The 19,395-nt window shown below is 48.0% G+C and overlaps 1 protein-coding gene across 1 annotated transcript in view; it reads right to left on the bottom strand.

Moving 5' to 3' along the window:
* Positions 1 to 19,395, bottom strand: part of LOC137305261 (collagen alpha-1(V) chain-like) — a 522,869-nt gene that overhangs the window by 172,265 nt on the left and 331,209 nt on the right. Inside the window, exons 13-15 of the mRNA XM_067974118.1 lie at positions 18,992 to 19,078; positions 17,761 to 17,817; positions 13,576 to 13,629 (exon numbers count right to left, since the gene is read on the bottom strand). Of these exons, the coding sequence (XP_067830219.1) occupies positions 13,576 to 13,629; positions 17,761 to 17,817; positions 18,992 to 19,078 (198 nt within the window). The remainder of the gene's footprint in view (positions 1 to 13,575; positions 13,630 to 17,760; positions 17,818 to 18,991; positions 19,079 to 19,395) is intronic.

The raw sequence follows: 19,395 nt of genomic DNA, 5'->3' as shown, positions 1-19,395 counted from the left end.
CACTGTGACTCACTGTACCCCACAATACAGCACACTCACACTGTGACTCACTGTACCCCACAATACAACACACTCACACTGTGACTCACTGTACCCCACAATACAGCACACTCACACTGCGACTCACTGTACCCCACAATACAGCACACTCACACTGAGACTCACTGAACCCGACACTACAGCACACTCACACTGAGACTCACTGTACCCCACAATACAGCACACTCACACTGAGACTCACTGTATATCACAATACAGCACACTCACACTGTGACTCACTGCATATCATAATACAGCACACTCACACTGTGACTCACTGTACCCCACAATACAGCACACTCACACTGTGACTCACTGTATATCATAATACAGCACACTCACACTGAGACTCACTGTATATCATAATACAGCACACTCACACTGTGACTCACTGTATATCATAATACAGCACACTCACACTGTGACTCACTGCATATCATAATACAGCACACTCACACTGTGACTCACTGTACCCCACAATACAGCACACTCACACTGAGACTCACTGTATATCATAATACAGCACACTCACACTGTGACTCACTGTATATCATAATACAGCACACTTACACTGAGACTCACTGTACCCCACAATACAGCACACTCACACTGAGACTCAGTGTATATCACAATACAGCACACTCACACTGTGACTCACTGTATATCATAATACAGCACACTCACACTGTGACTCACTGTATATCATAATACAGCACACTCACACTGTGACTCACTGTATATCATAATACAGCACACTCACACTGTGACTCACTGTATATCATAATACAGCACACTAGCACTGTGACTCACTGTACCCCACAATACAGCACACTCACACTGTGACTCACTGTATATCATAATACAGCACACTCACACTGAGACTCACTGTATATCATAATACAGCACACTCACACTGAGACTCACTGTATATCATAATACAGCACACTCACACTGTGACTCACTGTATATCACAATACAGCACACTCACACTGTGACTCACTGTATATCATAATACAGCACACTCACACTGTGACTCACTGTATATCATAATACAGCACACTCACACTGTGACTCACTGTATATCATAATACAGCACACTCACACTGTGACTCACTGTATATCATAATACAGCACACTCGCACTGTGACTCACTGTATATCATAATACAGCACACTCACACTGTGACTCACTGTATATCACAATACAGCACACTCACACTGTGACTCACTGTATATCATAATACAGCACACTCACACTGTGACTCACTGTATATCACAATACAGCACACTCACACTGTGACTCACTGTATATCATAATACAGCACACTCGCACTGTGACTCACTGTATATCATAATACAGCACACTCACACTGCGACTCACTGTATATCATAATACAGCACACTCACACTGTGACTCACTGTATATCATAATACAGCACACTCACACTGTGACTCACTGTACCCCACAATACAACACACTCACACTGTGACTCACTGTATATCATAATACAGCACACTCACACTGTGACTCACTGTATATCATAATACAGCACACTCACACTGTGACTCACTGTACCCCACAATACAGCACACTCACACTGTGACTCACTGTACCCCACAATACAACACACTCACACTGTGACTCACTGTACCCCACAATACAGCACACTCACACTGCGACTCACTGTATATCATAATACAGCACACTCACACTGAGACTCACTGTACCCCACAATACAGCACACTCACACTGTGACTCACTGTGCCCGACAATACAGCACACTCACACTGAGACTCACTGTACCCCACAATACAGCACACTCACACTGAGACTCACTGTATATCACAATACAGCACACTCACACTGTGACTCACTGTATATCATAATGCAGCACACTCACACTGTGACTCACTGCATATCATAATACAGCACACTCACACTGTGACTCACTGTATATCATAATACAGCACACTCACACTGTGACACTGTACCCCACAATACAGCACACTCACACTGAGACTCACTGTATATCATAATACAGCACACTCACACTGTGACTCACTGTATATCATAATACAGCACACTCGCACTGTGACTCACTGTATATCATAATACAGCACACTCGCACTGTGACTCACTGTATATCATAATACAGCACACTCACACTGTGACTCACTGTATATCATAATACAGCACACTCGCACTGTGACTCACTGTATATCATAATACAGCAAACTAACACTGTGACTCACTGTATATCATAATACAGCACACTCACACTGAGACTCACTGTATATCACAATACAGCACACTAACACTGTGACTCACTGCATATCATAATACAGCACACTCACACTGTGACTCACTGTATATCATAATACAGCACACTCGCACTGTGACTCACTGTATATCATAATACAGCACACTCACACTGCGACTCACTGTATATCATAATACAGCACACTCACACTGTGACTCACTGTACCCCACAATACAACACACTCACACTGTGACTCACTGTATATCATAATACAGCACACTCACACTGTGACTCACTGTATATCATAATACAGCACACTCACACTGTGACTCACTGTATATCACAACACAGCACACTCACACTGTGACTCACTGTATATCATAATACAGCACACTCACACTGTGACTCACTGTATATCACAATACAGCACACTCACACTGCGACTCACTGTTTATCATAATACAGCACACTCACACTGTGACTCACTGTATATCATAATACAGCACACTCACACTGTGACTCACTGTACCCCACAATACAACACACTCACACTGTGACTCACTGTATATCATAATACAGCACACTCACACTGTGACTCACTGTATATCATAATACAGCACACTCATACTGTGACTCACTGTAACCCACAATACAGCACACTCACACTGTGACTCACTGTACCCCACAATACAGCACACTCACACTGTGACTCACTGTACCCCACAATACAACACACTCACACTGTGACTCACTGTACCCCACAATACAGCACACTCACACTGTGACTCACTGTACCCCACAATACAACACACTCACACTGTGACTCACTGTACCCCACAATAAAGCACACTCACACTGTGACTCACTGTATATCATAATACAGCACACTCACACTGTGACTCACTGTACCCCACAATACAGCACACTCACACTGTGACTCACTGTATATCATAATACAGCACACTCACACTGTGACTCACTGTACCCCACAATACAGCACACTCACACTGTGACTCACTGTATATCATAATACAGCACACTCACACTGTGACTCACTGTATATCATAATACAGCACACTCACACTGAGACTCACTGTACCCCACAATACAGCACACTCACACTGTGACTCACTGTACCCCACAATACAGCACACTCACACTGAGACTCACTGTGCCCGACAATACAACACACTCACACTGTGACTCACTGTACCCCACAATACAACACACTCACACTGTGACTCACTGTACCCCACAATACAACACACTCACACTGTGACTCACTGTACCCCACAATACAACACACTCACACTGTGACTCACTGTATATCATAATACAGCACACTCACACTGAGACTCACTGTACCCCACAATACAACACACTCACACTGTGACTCACTGTATATCATAATACAACACACTCACACTGTGACTCACTGTACCCCACAATACAGCACACTCACACTGCGACTCACTGTACCCCACAATACAACACACTCACACTGTGACTCACTGTATATCATAATACAACACACTCACACTGTGACTCACTGTACCCCACAATACAGCACACTCACACTGCGACTCACTGTACCCCACAATACAACACACTCACACTGTGACTCACTGTATATCATAATACAACACACTCACACTGCGACTCACTGTACCCCACAATACAACACACTCACACTGTGACTCACTGTATATCATAATACAGCACACTCACAATGCGACTCACTGTATATCATAATACAGCACACTCACACTGTGACTCACTGTACCCCACAATACAGCACACTCACACTGTGACTCACTGTACCCCACAATACAGCACACTCACACTGTGACTCACTGTACCCCACAATACAGCACACTCACACTGTGACTCACTGTACCCCACAATACAGCACACTCACACTGAGACTCACTGCATATCATAATACAGCACACTCACACTGTGACTCACTGTACCCCACAATACAGCACACTCACACTGAGACTCACTGTATATCATAATACAGCACACTCACACTGAGACTCACTGTATATCACAATACAGCACACTCACACTGTGACTCACTGTACCCCACAATACAGCACACTCACACTGTGACTCACTGTACCCCACAATACAGCACACTCACACTGAGACTCACTGTACCCCACAATACAGCACACTCACACTGTGACTCACTGTACCCCACAATACAGCACACTCACTGTGACTCACTGTATATCATAATACAGCACACTCACACTGCGACTCACTGTATATCATAATACAGCACACTCACACTGCGACTCACTGTATATCATAATACAGCACACTCACACTGCGACTCACTGTATATCATAATACAGCACACTCACACTGTGACTCACTGTACCCCACAATACAGCACACTCACACTGTGACTCACTGTACCCCACAATACAACACACTCACACTGAGACTCACTGTATATCACAATACAGCACACTCACACTGTGACTCACTGTACCCGACAATACAGCACACTCACACTGAGACTCACTGTATATCATAATACAGCACACTCACACTGTGACTCACTGTACCCCACAATACAGCACACTCACACTGAGACTCACTGTATATCATAATACAGCACACTCACACTGAGACTCACTGTACCCCACAATACAGCACACTCACACTGTGACTCACTGTATATCATAATACAGCACACTCACACTGAGACTCACTGTATATCATAATACAGCACACTCACACTGAGACTCACTGTATATCATAATACAGCACACTCACACTGCGACTCACTGTATATCATAATACAGCACACTCACACTGTGACTCACTGTATATCATAATACATCACACTCACACTGAGACTCACTGTATATCACAATACAGCACACTCACACTGAGACTCACTGTATATCATAATACAGCACACTCACACTGAGACTCACTGTATATCATAATACAGCACACTCACACTGCGACTCACTGTATATCATAATACAGCACACTCACACTGTGACTCACTGTATATCATAATACAGCACACTCACACTGTGACTCACTGTATATCACAATACAGCACACTCACACTGCGACTCACTGTATATCATAATACAGCACACTCACACTGTGACTCACTGTACCCCACAATACAGCACACTCACACTGTGACTCACTGTATATCACAATACAGCACACTCACACTGTGACTCACTGTACCCGACAATGCAGCACACTCACACTGAGACTCACTGTATATCATAATACAGCACACTCACACTGTGACTCACTGTACCCGACAATGCAGCACACTCACACTGAGACTCACTGTATATCATAATACAGCACACTCACACTGTGACTCACTGTACCCCACAATACAGCACACTCGCACTGTGACTCACTGTATATCATAATACAGCACACTCACACTGTGACTCACTGTATATCATAATACAGCACACTCACACTGTGACTCACTGTATATCATAATACAGCACACTCACACTGTGACTCACTGTATATCATAATACAGCACACTCACACTGTGACTCACTGTATATCATAATACAGCACACTCACACTGAGACTCACTGTATATCATAATACAGCACACTCACACTGCGACTCACTGTATATCATAATACAGCACACTCACACTGTGACTCACTGTACCCCACAATACAGCACACTCGCACTGTGACTCACTGTATATCATAATACAGCACACTCACACTGTGACTCACTGTATATCATAATACAGCACACTCACACTGTGACTCACTGTATATCATAATACAGCACACTCACACTGCGACTCACTGTATATCATAATACAGCACACTCACACTGTGACTCACTGTATATCATAATACAGCACACTCACACTGAGACTCACTGTATATCATAATACAGCACACTCACACTGTGACTCACTGTATATCATAATACAGCACACTCACACTGCGACTCACTGTATATCATAATACAGCACACTCACACTGCGACTCACTGTATATCATAACACAGCACACTCACACTGTGACTCACTGTACCCCATAATACAGCACACTCACACTGTGACTCACTGTATATCATAATACAACACACTCAAACTGCGACTCACTGTACCCCACAATACAACACACTCACACTGAGACTCACTGTACCCCATAATACAGCACACTCACACTGTGACTCACTGTACGCCACAATACAGCACACTCACACTGTGACTCACTGTATATCATAATCCAACACACTCACACTGCGACTCACTGTACCCCACAATACAGCACACTCACACTGAGACTCACTGTACCCCACAATACAGCACACTCACACTGCGACTCACTGTATATCATAATACAACACACTCACACTGCGACTCACTGTACCCCACAATACAGCACACTCACACTGAGACTCACTGTACCCCACAATACAGCACACTCACACTGTGACTCACTGTACCCCATAATACAGCACACTCACACTGTGACTCACTGTACGCCACAATACAGCACACTCACACTGTGACTCACTGTACCCCATAATACAGCACACTCACACTGTGACTCACTGTACCCCACAATACAGCACACTCACACTGAGACTCACTGTATATCATAATACAGCACACTCACACTGAGACTCACTGTACCCCACAATACAGCACACTCACACTGTGACTCACTGTACCCCACAATACAGCACACTCACACTGTGACTCACTGTATATCATAATACAGCACACTCACACTGTGACTCACTGTATATCATAATACAACACACTCACACTGTGACTCACTGTACCCCACAATACAGCACACTCACACTGTGACTCACTGTATATCATAATACAGCACACTCATACTGAGACTCACTGTACCCCACAATACAGCACACTCACACTGTGACTCACTGTATATCATAATACAACACACTCACACTGAGACTCACTGTACCCCACAATACAGCACACTCACACTGTGACTCACTGTATATCATAATACAGCACACTCATACTGAGACTCACTGTACCCCACAATACAGCACACACACACTGTACCCCACAATACAACACACTCACACTGCGACTCACTGTACCCCACAATACAACACACTCACACTGTGACTCACTGTACCCCACAATACAACACACTCACACTGAGACTCACTGTATATCATAATACAGCACACTCACACTGTGACTCACTGTACCCCACAATACAGCACACTCACACTGTGACTCACTGTACCCCACAATACAGCACACTCACACTTTGACTCACTGTACCCCACAATACAGCACACTCACACTGTGACTCACTGTACCCCACAATACAGCACACTCACACTGTGACTCACTGTACCCCACAATACAGCACACTCACACTGAGACTCACTGTATATCATAATACAGCACACTCACACTGAGACTCACTGTATATCATAATACAGCACACTCACACTGTGACTCACTGTACCCCACAATACAGCACACTCACACTGCGACTCACTGTATATCATAATACAGCACACTCACACTGTGACTCACTGTATATCATAATACAGCACACTCACACTGTGACTCACTGTATATCATAATACAGCACACTCACACTGTGACTCACTGTATATCATAATACAGCACACTCACACTGTGACTCACTGTATATCATAATACAGCACACTCACACTGTGACTCACTGTATATCATAATACAGCACACTCACACTGTGACTCACTGTATATCATAATACAGCACACTCACACTGTGACTCACTGTATATCATAATACAGCACACTCACACTGCGACTCACTGTATATCATAATACAGCACACTCACACTGTGACTCACTGTACCCCACAATACAGCACACTCACACTGAGACTCACTGTATATCATAATACAGCACACTCACACTGCGACTCACTGTATATCATAATACAGCACACTCACACTGTGACTCACTGTATATCATAATACAGCACACTCACACTGTGACTCACTGTACCCCATAATACAGCACACTCACACTGAGACTCACTGTATATCATAATACAGCACACTCACACTGCGACTCACTGTATATCATAATACAGCACACTCACACTGTGACTCACTGTATATCATAATACAGCACACTCACACTGTGACTCATTGTACCCCACAATACAGCACACTCACACTGTGACTCACTGTACCCCACAATACAACACACTCACACTGTGACTCACTGTATATCATAATACAGCACACTCACACTGAGACTCACTGTATATCATAATACAGCACACTCACACTGCGACTCACTGTATATCATAATACAGCACACTCACACTGTGACTCACTGTATATCATAATACAGCACACTCACACTGTGACTCACTGTACCCCACAATACAGCACACTCACACTGTGACTCACTGTATATCATAATACAGCACACTCACACTGTGACTCACTGTACCCCACAATACAGCACACTCACACTGAGACTCACTGTACCCCACAATACAGCACACTCACACTGCGACTCACTGTATATCATAATACAACACACTCACACTGCGACTCACTGTACCCCACAATACAGCACACTCACACTGAGACTCACTGTACCCCACAATACAGCACACTCACACTGTGACTCACTGTACCCCATAATACAGCACACTCACACTGTGACTCACTGTACGCCACAATACAGCACACTCACACTGTGACTCACTGTACCCCATAATACAGCACACTCACACTGTGACTCACTGTACCCCACAATACAGCACACTCACACTGAGACTCACTGTATATCATAATACAGCACACTCACACTGAGACTCACTGTACCCCACAATACAGCACACTCACACTGTGACTCACTGTACCCCACAATACAGCACACTCACACTGTGACTCACTGTATATCATAATACAGCACACTCACACTGTGACTCACTGTATATCATAATACAACACACTCACACTGTGACTCACTGTACCCCACAATACAGCACACTCACACTGTGACTCACTGTATATCATAATACAGCACACTCATACTGAGACTCACTGTACCCCACAATACAGCACACTCACACTGTGACTCACTGTATATCATAATACAACACACTCACACTGAGACTCACTGTACCCCACAATACAGCACACTCACACTGTGACTCACTGTATATCATAATACAGCACACTCATACTGAGACTCACTGTACCCCACAATACAGCACACACACACTGTACCCCACAATACAACACACTCACACTGCGACTCACTGTACCCCACAATACAACACACTCACACTGTGACTCACTGTACCCCACAATACAACACACTCACACTGAGACTCACTGTATATCATAATACAGCACACTCACACTGTGACTCACTGTACCCCACAATACAGCACACTCACACTGTGACTCACTGTACCCCACAATACAGCACACTCACACTTTGACTCACTGTACCCCACAATACAGCACACTCACACTGTGACTCACTGTACCCCACAATACAGCACACTCACACTGTGACTCACTGTACCCCACAATACAGCACACTCACACTGAGACTCACTGTATATCATAATACAGCACACTCACACTGAGACTCACTGTATATCATAATACAGCACACTCACACTGTGACTCACTGTACCCCACAATACAGCACACTCACACTGCGACTCACTGTATATCATAATACAGCACACTCACACTGTGACTCACTGTATATCATAATACAGCACACTCACACTGTGACTCACTGTATATCATAATACAGCACACTCACACTGTGACTCACTGTATATCATAATACAGCACACTCACACTGTGACTCACTGTATATCATAATACAGCACACTCACACTGTGACTCACTGTATATCATAATACAGCACACTCACACTGTGACTCACTGTATATCATAATACAGCACACTCACACTGTGACTCACTGTATATCATAATACAGCACACTCACACTGCGACTCACTGTATATCATAATACAGCACACTCACACTGTGACTCACTGTACCCCACAATACAGCACACTCACACTGAGACTCACTGTATATCATAATACAGCACACTCACACTGCGACTCACTGTATATCATAATACAGCACACTCACACTGTGACTCACTGTATATCATAATACAGCACACTCACACTGTGACTCACTGTACCCCATAATACAGCACACTCACACTGAGACTCACTGTATATCATAATACAGCACACTCACACTGCGACTCACTGTATATCATAATACAGCACACTCACACTGTGACTCACTGTATATCATAATACAGCACACTCACACTGTGACTCATTGTACCCCACAATACAGCACACTCACACTGTGACTCACTGTACCCCACAATACAACACACTCACACTGTGACTCACTGTGCCCGACAATACAGCACACTCACACTGAGACTCACTGTATATCATAATACAGCACACTCACACTGAGACTCACTGTATATCATAATACAGCACACTCACACTGCGACTCACTGTATATCATAATACAGCACACTCACACTGTGACTCACTGTATATCATAATACAGCACACTCACACTGTGACTCACTGTACCCCACAATACAGCACACTCACACTGTGACTCACTGTATATCATAATACAGCACACTCACACTGTGACTCACTGTACCCCACAATACAGCACACTCACACTGTGACTCACTGTATATCATAATACAGCACACTCACACTGAGACTCACTGTACCCCACAATACAGCACACTCACACTGTGACTCACTGTACCCCATAATACAGCACACTCACACTGTGACTCACTGTATATCATAATACAGCACACTCACACTGCGACTCACTGTATATCATAATACAGCACACTCACACTGAGACTCACTGTACCCCACAATACAGCACACTCACACTGTGACTCACTGTACGCCACAATACAGCACACTCACACTGTGACTCACTGTACCCCATAATACAGCACACTCACACTGTGACTCACTGTACCCCACAATACAGCACACTCACACTGTGACTCACTGTATATCATAATACAACACACTCACACTGAGACTCACTGTATATCATAATACAGCACACTCACACTGTGACTCACTGTACCCCACAATACAACACACTCACACTGTGACTCACTGTACCCCACAATACAGCACACTCACACTGTGACTCACTGTATATCATAATACAACACACTCACACTGAGACTCACTGTATATCATAATACAGCACACTCACACTGAGACTCACTGTATATCATAATACAGCACACTCACACTGTGACTCACTGTGCCCGACAATACAACACACTCACACTGAGACTCACTGTACCCCACAATACAGCACACTCACACTGTGACTCACTGTACCCCACAATACAGCACACTCACACTGAGACTCACTGTACCCCACAATACAACACACTCACACTGTGACTCACTGTATATCATAATACAGCACACTCACACTGTGACTCACTGTATATCATAATACAGCACACTCACACTGTGACTCACTGTACCCCACAATACAGCACACTCACACTGTGACTCACTGTACCCCACAATACAGCACACTCACACTGTGACTCACTGTACCCCACAATACAACACACTCACACTGTGACTCACTGTATATCATAATACAGCACACTCACACTGTGACTCACTGTATATCATAATACAGCACACTCACACTGAGACTCACTGTACCCCACAATACAACACACTCACACTGTGACTCACTGTATATCATAATACAGCACACTCACACTGAGACTCACTGTACCCCACAATACAGCACACTCACACTGAGACTCACTGTATATCATAATACAGCACACTCACACTGTGACTCACTGTATATCATAATACAGCACACTCACACTGTGACTCACTGTACCCCACAATACAACACACTCACACTGCGACTCACTGTATATCATAATACAGCACACTCACACTGTGACTCACTGTACCCCACAATACAGCACACTCACACTGTGACTCACTGTACCCCACAATACAGCACACTCACACTGTGACTCACTGTATATCATAATACAGCACACTCACACTGTGACTCACTGTACCCCACAATACAGCACACTCACACTGCGACTCACTGTATATCATAATACAGCACACTCACACTGTGACTCACTGTACCCCACAATACAGCACACTCACACTGTGACTCACTGTACCCCACAATACAGCACACTCACACTGTGACTCACTGTACCCCACAATACAGCACACACACACTGTGACTCACTGTACCCGACAATACAGCAGACACGCACTGTGACTCACTGTACCCCACAATACAGCACACACACACTGTGACTCACTGTACCCCACAATACAGCACACACACACTGTGACTCACTGTACCCCACAATACAGCACACACACACTGAGACTCACTGTACCCCACAATACAGCACACACACACTGAGACTCACTGTACCCCACAATACAGCACACACACACTGTGACTCACTGTACCCCACAATACAGCACACACACACTGAGACTCACTGTACCCCACAATACAGCACACTCTCACTGTGACTCACTGTACCCCACAATACAGCACACTCACACTGTGACTCACTGTACCCCACAATACAGCACACTCACACTGTGACTCACTGTACCCGACAATACAGCAGACACGCACTGTACCCCACATTACAATACACTCACACCGTACCCCACATTACAATACACTCACACCGAAGCCCACATTACAGTACACTCACACTGTACCCCACATTACAATACACTCACACTGTACCCCCTCATTACAATACAACAGTACTGTACCCCAAATTACAGTACACTCACACTGTACCCCATGTTACAATACATTATTACTGTACCCCACATTTCTATAGTCATATACTATACCCCACATTGCAATGCTGATAGTGTACTTGAGTACATATTAAAATTCTCAGAGTACCCCATTATACAATGCTTATAGTGTACCCCATTATACAATGCTCATAGTGTACCCCACATTACAATGCTCATAGTGTACCCCACATCACAATGCTCACACTGTACCCCACATTACAATACACTCACACTGTACCCCACATTACAATGTTCACACTGTACCCCACACTACGACACACTGTGACACATCTGATTACATTTGGATAGCTTCAAATGATTTGGGTGAGGTCAGGGACTCCCTACCTGGGGACCCATATCTCCACGCTCGCCCTTCAGTCCATTATCTCCGGGACTTCCCTGGAAACCAAAAGCAAAATTCGTATGAGCACGAATGAGAACACACGGGGAAAATATAACAACGGGGGCAACAAGGGCAGAAATCAGACTCGGGCGGGAGAACGATCACGTCGACCGCCCTGCCTGATGTTCACCTCTGCGGAACTTTAATGGGTGCCAAGAGTGCCAACCCTTGGCGTCCAGGCACCATCTCAGCATCGAGTGTTTAAAATTTGCAGCTCCCCTAAATAGCTGCTTTGCTTCAGTGCACTGCTTAGGCTGGAATCGAACCCTAAACACACCAGGAGGGCCCTGTTTTAAAAGATAGCTCATCTCAGTGAGGGCAGAGCAGGCTCTATCACTGGCCTCAGTGCGCTAGGGGAGGGGGGAGGCTGAGCTGGACCAACCAGTATCCCTTGCTCCTTCTCGCCCGTAATTGCCCCATTTGTGGACTTCAGGGGAAGGATCTGTTCGGGTTCTGCTGCGTTACCATTGTCAGGTTTGACATGGGTCTCTCCCCCACTCGCTGCTGCACTACAGTAGAGGAAATGTCCACTGGGAAAGAAGTGGCAGGGGAAAAGGGCCACAGAGGTGAACCCATGCTAATGTTGGGCCATTGGGATCGGCAATGGGGACCATGAGGCACGGTCAGCACAAGGTGCCCTAGCAGACCAGGGAGTTCTGAGGAGACTCGGGCCTCCCAGCTACCCCATGGTGCAGTTACCATCACCGCAGCCTTGATCTTGATCAAATTCATCTACTCGTGTGTTGACCCAGCAACTTATTGTCAAAACTTCTTAAAGCGATTACTTTTGATGGGTGTTGATTGTTGTTGTAACTGCCATCATGCAGCAAAAACATCCCAGAAGCAGGGAATGAGTATTTAATCTGCCCCGGGGGGTGTTGATTGAGGAAGGGACGTGAGCTGATGCAATGCTCTACTTCAAATAGTGGCTCAAGATCTTTGCTGGTCACCTGAGTCATGCAGATAGGGTTAACTTCATCCAAAAGACGGCACCTCCGACAGTGCAGCACTCCCTCAGTACTGACCCTCCGACAGTGCAGCACTCCCTCAGTACTGACCCTCCGACAGTGCAGCACTCCCTCAGTACTGACCCTTTGACAGTGCAGCACTCCCTCAGCACTGACCCTCCGACAGTGCAGCACTCCCTCTGTACTGACCCTCCGACAGTGCAGCACTCCCTCAGTACTGACCCTCCGACAGTGCAGCACTCCCTCAGTACTGACCCTCCGACAGTGCAGCGCTCCCTCAGCACTGCCCCTCCGACAGTGCAGCGCTCCCTCAGTACTGACCCTTTGACAGTGCAGCACTCCCTCAGTAACGACCTCCGACAGTGCAGCACTCCCTCAGTACTGACCCTCTGACAGTGCAGCGCTCCCTCAGTACTGGCCCTCCGACAGTGCAGCACTCCCTCAGTTCTGACCCTCCGACAGTGCAGCACTCCCTCAGCACTGACCCTCCGACAGTGCAGCACTCCCTCAGGACTGCCCCTCCGACAGTGCAGCGCTCCCTCAGTTCTGATCCTCCGACAGTGCAGCACTCCCTCAGTACTGACCCTCCGACAGTGCAGCACTCCCTCAGTACTGACCCTCCGACAGTGCGGCGCTCCCTCAGCACTGCCCCTCCCACAGTGCAGCACTCCCTCAGCACTGCCCCTCCCACAGTGCAGCACTCCCTCAGCACTGCCCCTCCCACAGTGCAGCACTCCCTCAGCACTGACCCTCCGACAGTGCAGCACTCCCTCAGTACTGACCCTCCGACAGTGCAGCACTCCCTCAGTACTGGCCCTCCGACAGTGCAGCACTCCCTCAGCACTGCCCCTCCGACAGTGCAGTGCTCCCTCAGTACTGACCCTTTGACAGTGCAGCACTCCCTCAGTACCGACCTCTGACAGTGCAGCACTCCCTCAGTACTGACCCTCCGACAGTGCAGCACTGACCCTCCCACAGTGCAGCACTCCCTCAGTACCGACCCTCCCACAGTGCAGCACTCCCTCAGTACTGACCCTCCGACAGTGCAGCACTCCCTCAGTACTGACCCTCCGACTGTGCAGCACTCCCTCAGTACTGACCCTCCGACAGTGCAGCACTCCCTCAGCACTGCCCCTCCCACAGTGCAGCACTCCCTCAGTACTGACCCTCCGACAGTGCAGCGCTCCCTCAGTACTGCCCCTCCAACAGTGCAGCGCTCCCTCAGTACTGACCATCCGACAGTGCAGCACTCCCTCAGCACTGACCCTCCGACAGTGCAGCGCTCCCTCAGTACTGACCCTCCGACAGTGCAGCACTCCCTCAGTACTGACCCTCCGACAGTGCAGCACTCCCTCAGTACTGACCCTCCGACAGTGCAGCACTCCCTCAGTACTGACCCTCCGACAGTGCAGCGCTCCCTCAGCACTGACCCTCCGACAGTGCAGCACTCCCTCAGCACTGACCCTCCAACAGTGCAGCACTCCCTCAGTACTGACCCTTTGACAGTGCAGCACTCCCTCAGCACTGACCCTCCGACAGTGCAGCACTCCCTCTGTACTGACCCTCCGACAGTGCAGCACTCCCTCTGTACTGACCCTCCGACAGTGCAGCACTCCCTCAGCACTGACCCTCCAACAGTGCAGCACTCCCTCAGTACTGACCCTTTGACAGTGCAGCACTCCCTCAGCACTGACCCTTTGACAGTGCAGCACTCCCTCAGTACTGACCCTGCGACAGTGCAGCACTCCCTCAGTACTGGCCCTCCGACATTGCAGCACTCCCTCAGGACTGACCCTTCGACAGTGCAGCGCTCCCTCAGCACTGACCCTCAGACAGTGCAGCGCTCCCTCAGTACTGACCCTCCGACAGTGCAGCGCTCCCTCAGTACTGGCCCTCCGACAATGCAGCGCTCCCTCAGTACTGACCCTTTGACAGTGCAGCACTCCCTCAGTACCGACCTCCGACAGTGCAGCATTCCCTCAGTACTGGCCCTCCGACAGTGCAGCACTCCCTCAGTTCTGACCCTCCGACAGTGCAGCACTCCCTCAGCACTGACCCTCCGACAGTGCAGCACTCCCTCAGGACTGCCCCTCCGACAGTGCAGCGCTCCCTCAGTTCTGATCCTCCGACAGTGCAGCACTCCCTCAGTACTGACCCTCCGACAGTGCAGCACTCCCTCAGCACTGACCCTCCGACAGTGCAGCACTCCCTCAGGACTGCCCCTCCGACAGTGCAGCGCTCCCTCAGTTCTGATCCTCCGACAGTGCAGCACTCCCTCAGTACTGACGCTCGACAGTGGAGCACTCCCTCAGTACTGATCTTCCGACAGTGCAGCCCCTCCGACAGTGCAGCACTCCCTCAGTACTGACCCTCCAACAGTGTAGCACTCCCTCAGTACTGACCCTCCGACATTGCAGCATTCCCTCAGTACTGCCCCTCCGACAGTGCAGCACTCCCTCAGTACTGACCCTCCGACAGTGCAGCACTCCCTCAGTACCGATCTCCAACAGAGCAGCACTCCCTCAATACTGACCCTCCGACATTGCAGCACTCCCTCAGTACTGACCCTCCGACAGTGCAGCACTCCCTCAGTAGTGACCCTCCGACAGTGCAGCACTCCCTCAGTACTGACCCTCCGACAGTGCAGCACTCCCTCAGTAGTGACCCTCCGACAGTGCAGCACTCCCTCAGTACCGACCTCCAACAGTGCAACGCTCCCTCAGTACCGACCTCCAACAGTGCAGCACTCCCTCAGTAGTGACCCTCCAACAGTGCAGCACTCCCTCAGCACTGCACTGGGAGAGTCGGCCTGGATTATTTGCTCAAGTCACTGCAGTGGGACTTGACCCCATGACCTTCTGACGCAGAGGTGAGAGTGCGACCCACTGAGCCATGCCTGAATGATTGGATGGTATCCCTGGTACATAATAAGGGATCAACATCACCATGACTCCTTGCATTAAAAAGATCTTAGGCCTCATTGGCGGCTTAGACTTCCTTCTAAGTTTTGCTATTTTAGTTTATTAAGTTTGGAGCCCGTTTCTTCCCCCTTAATAGCCTCACCCAATCCCACTGTTCTTCATTGTCCATTGACGCCGTGCTGATTTGGACAACAGACAAAGCAGTGGAAAGGCAGGAGGCAGGGACGAGGTTACTTACCAGCGGGCCTGGTCTTCCTGTGAAACCCATGGGACCTGAAGCACCTCGTAACGCCAACTGGAAGAGAAAGGGAGAGCCCCGCGGGGTCAACAAAGGAGGTTACACGAAAGACTCTCAGACCAGATACTCTGAGGGCAGGATTCACACAGCCCAAGGCCTAGGCCCGAACCCATTGCTCAGTTCATGGAGCCGCACGCAACTGGGTTTCCACGGAAACGGTGGTGTTCCATGCACTTTGCCCCCCCCACATGACAGCCGTTACTTAGCGTCACCAAGCCAATCAGACAGTTCCATTCTCAAGGTAGAAGCCTGTGGTTGACACTTATTTCTGCGGAGTCACAACACCTGTTTCCTTGGTGCTCATTTGAGACCCCTTTCCCCCTCCCCACACACACACATCCTGTTTTGGCCTCCACCTATCCGCTCCATCACCAAGACCGCCTACTTCAACCTCCGTAACATCGCCCATCTCCACCCCCGCCTCAGCTCATCTGCTGCTGAGACCCTCATCCATGTCATTGTTACCTCCAGACTCATCTACTCCAATGCTCTCCTGGCCGGCCTCCCATATTCCACCCTCTGTAAACTTGAGCTCATCCAAAACTCTGCTGCCTGTATCCTAAGTCCTGTTCACCCATCACCCCCTGTGCTCGCTGACCGACATTGGCTCCCGGTCCGGGAACGCCTCCATTTTAAAATTCTCATCCTTGTTTTCAAATCCCTCCATGGCCTCGCCCCCCTCCCTACCTCTGTAACCTCCTCCAACCCCTACAACCCTCCGAGATCTCTGCACTCCTCCAATTCTGGCCTATTGCGCATCCCCCGATTTTAATCGCTCCACCATTGGCGGCCGTGCCTTCAGCTGCCTGGGCCCTAAACTCTGGAATTCCCTCCCTAAACCTCTCCGCCTCTCTCTCCTCCTTTAAGATGCTCCTTAAAACCTACCTCTTTGACCAAGCTTTTGGTCACCTGTCCTAATATCTCCTTATGTGGCTCGGTGTCAAATTTTGTCTGATAATCGCTCCTGTGAAGCGCCTTGGGACGTTTTACGACGTTAAAGGCGCTATATAAATGCAAGTTGTTGTTGTTGGCAGCCGTTGAAAGGGAACGAGGCTGAACTTGGCCAAGGTGGAGCAAGTCTGCTGCAGGTCGGCCTGGGTCGAAGCAGGATAACCCGGGCAGGTGGCAGGGCAGCTGGGGCTCAGTCAGGGTTACAGTAACCAGTGCTTACCCGGGCTTGTTGTAGAATGGCCTGGGCTTGGGCCTCTTGGGCAGACACAACTGGTCCCTTATCACCTCCGCTTGCGCCAAATCGGAACTGAAAACAGGGGGGATAAAAATAAGAAGACAAGTGGTTAGAAAAAACCGCAATCCTACAGGGAGAGGGCCAATGTTCAGAGTCCTTTGGGCTCCTGCCTGTCTACCTGCGGTGCTCCCAGCAAAGGGCACTGTCTGCTACGGAACCACTCACTGTCAGCACACTGTCTGCATCCAGTGGTGAGTGCACTGCAGGGGTAATCTCCTGACTTCACACCTCTGACAGAGAGTCTCGCCCACTGGGAGCCTATCTTCACCCAAAGGACGGTTAGGATGGGGAACTCGTGACCACCAGGAGTAGTTGGGGCGATTAGCATC

This window comes from Heptranchias perlo, chromosome 39 (assembly GCF_035084215.1).
Source record: "Heptranchias perlo isolate sHepPer1 chromosome 39, sHepPer1.hap1, whole genome shotgun sequence".
NCBI lineage: Eukaryota > Metazoa > Chordata > Chondrichthyes > Hexanchiformes > Hexanchidae > Heptranchias > Heptranchias perlo.
Note: the sequence above shows the minus strand (reverse complement) of the source record. Positions and strands in the feature narration are given on the sequence as shown.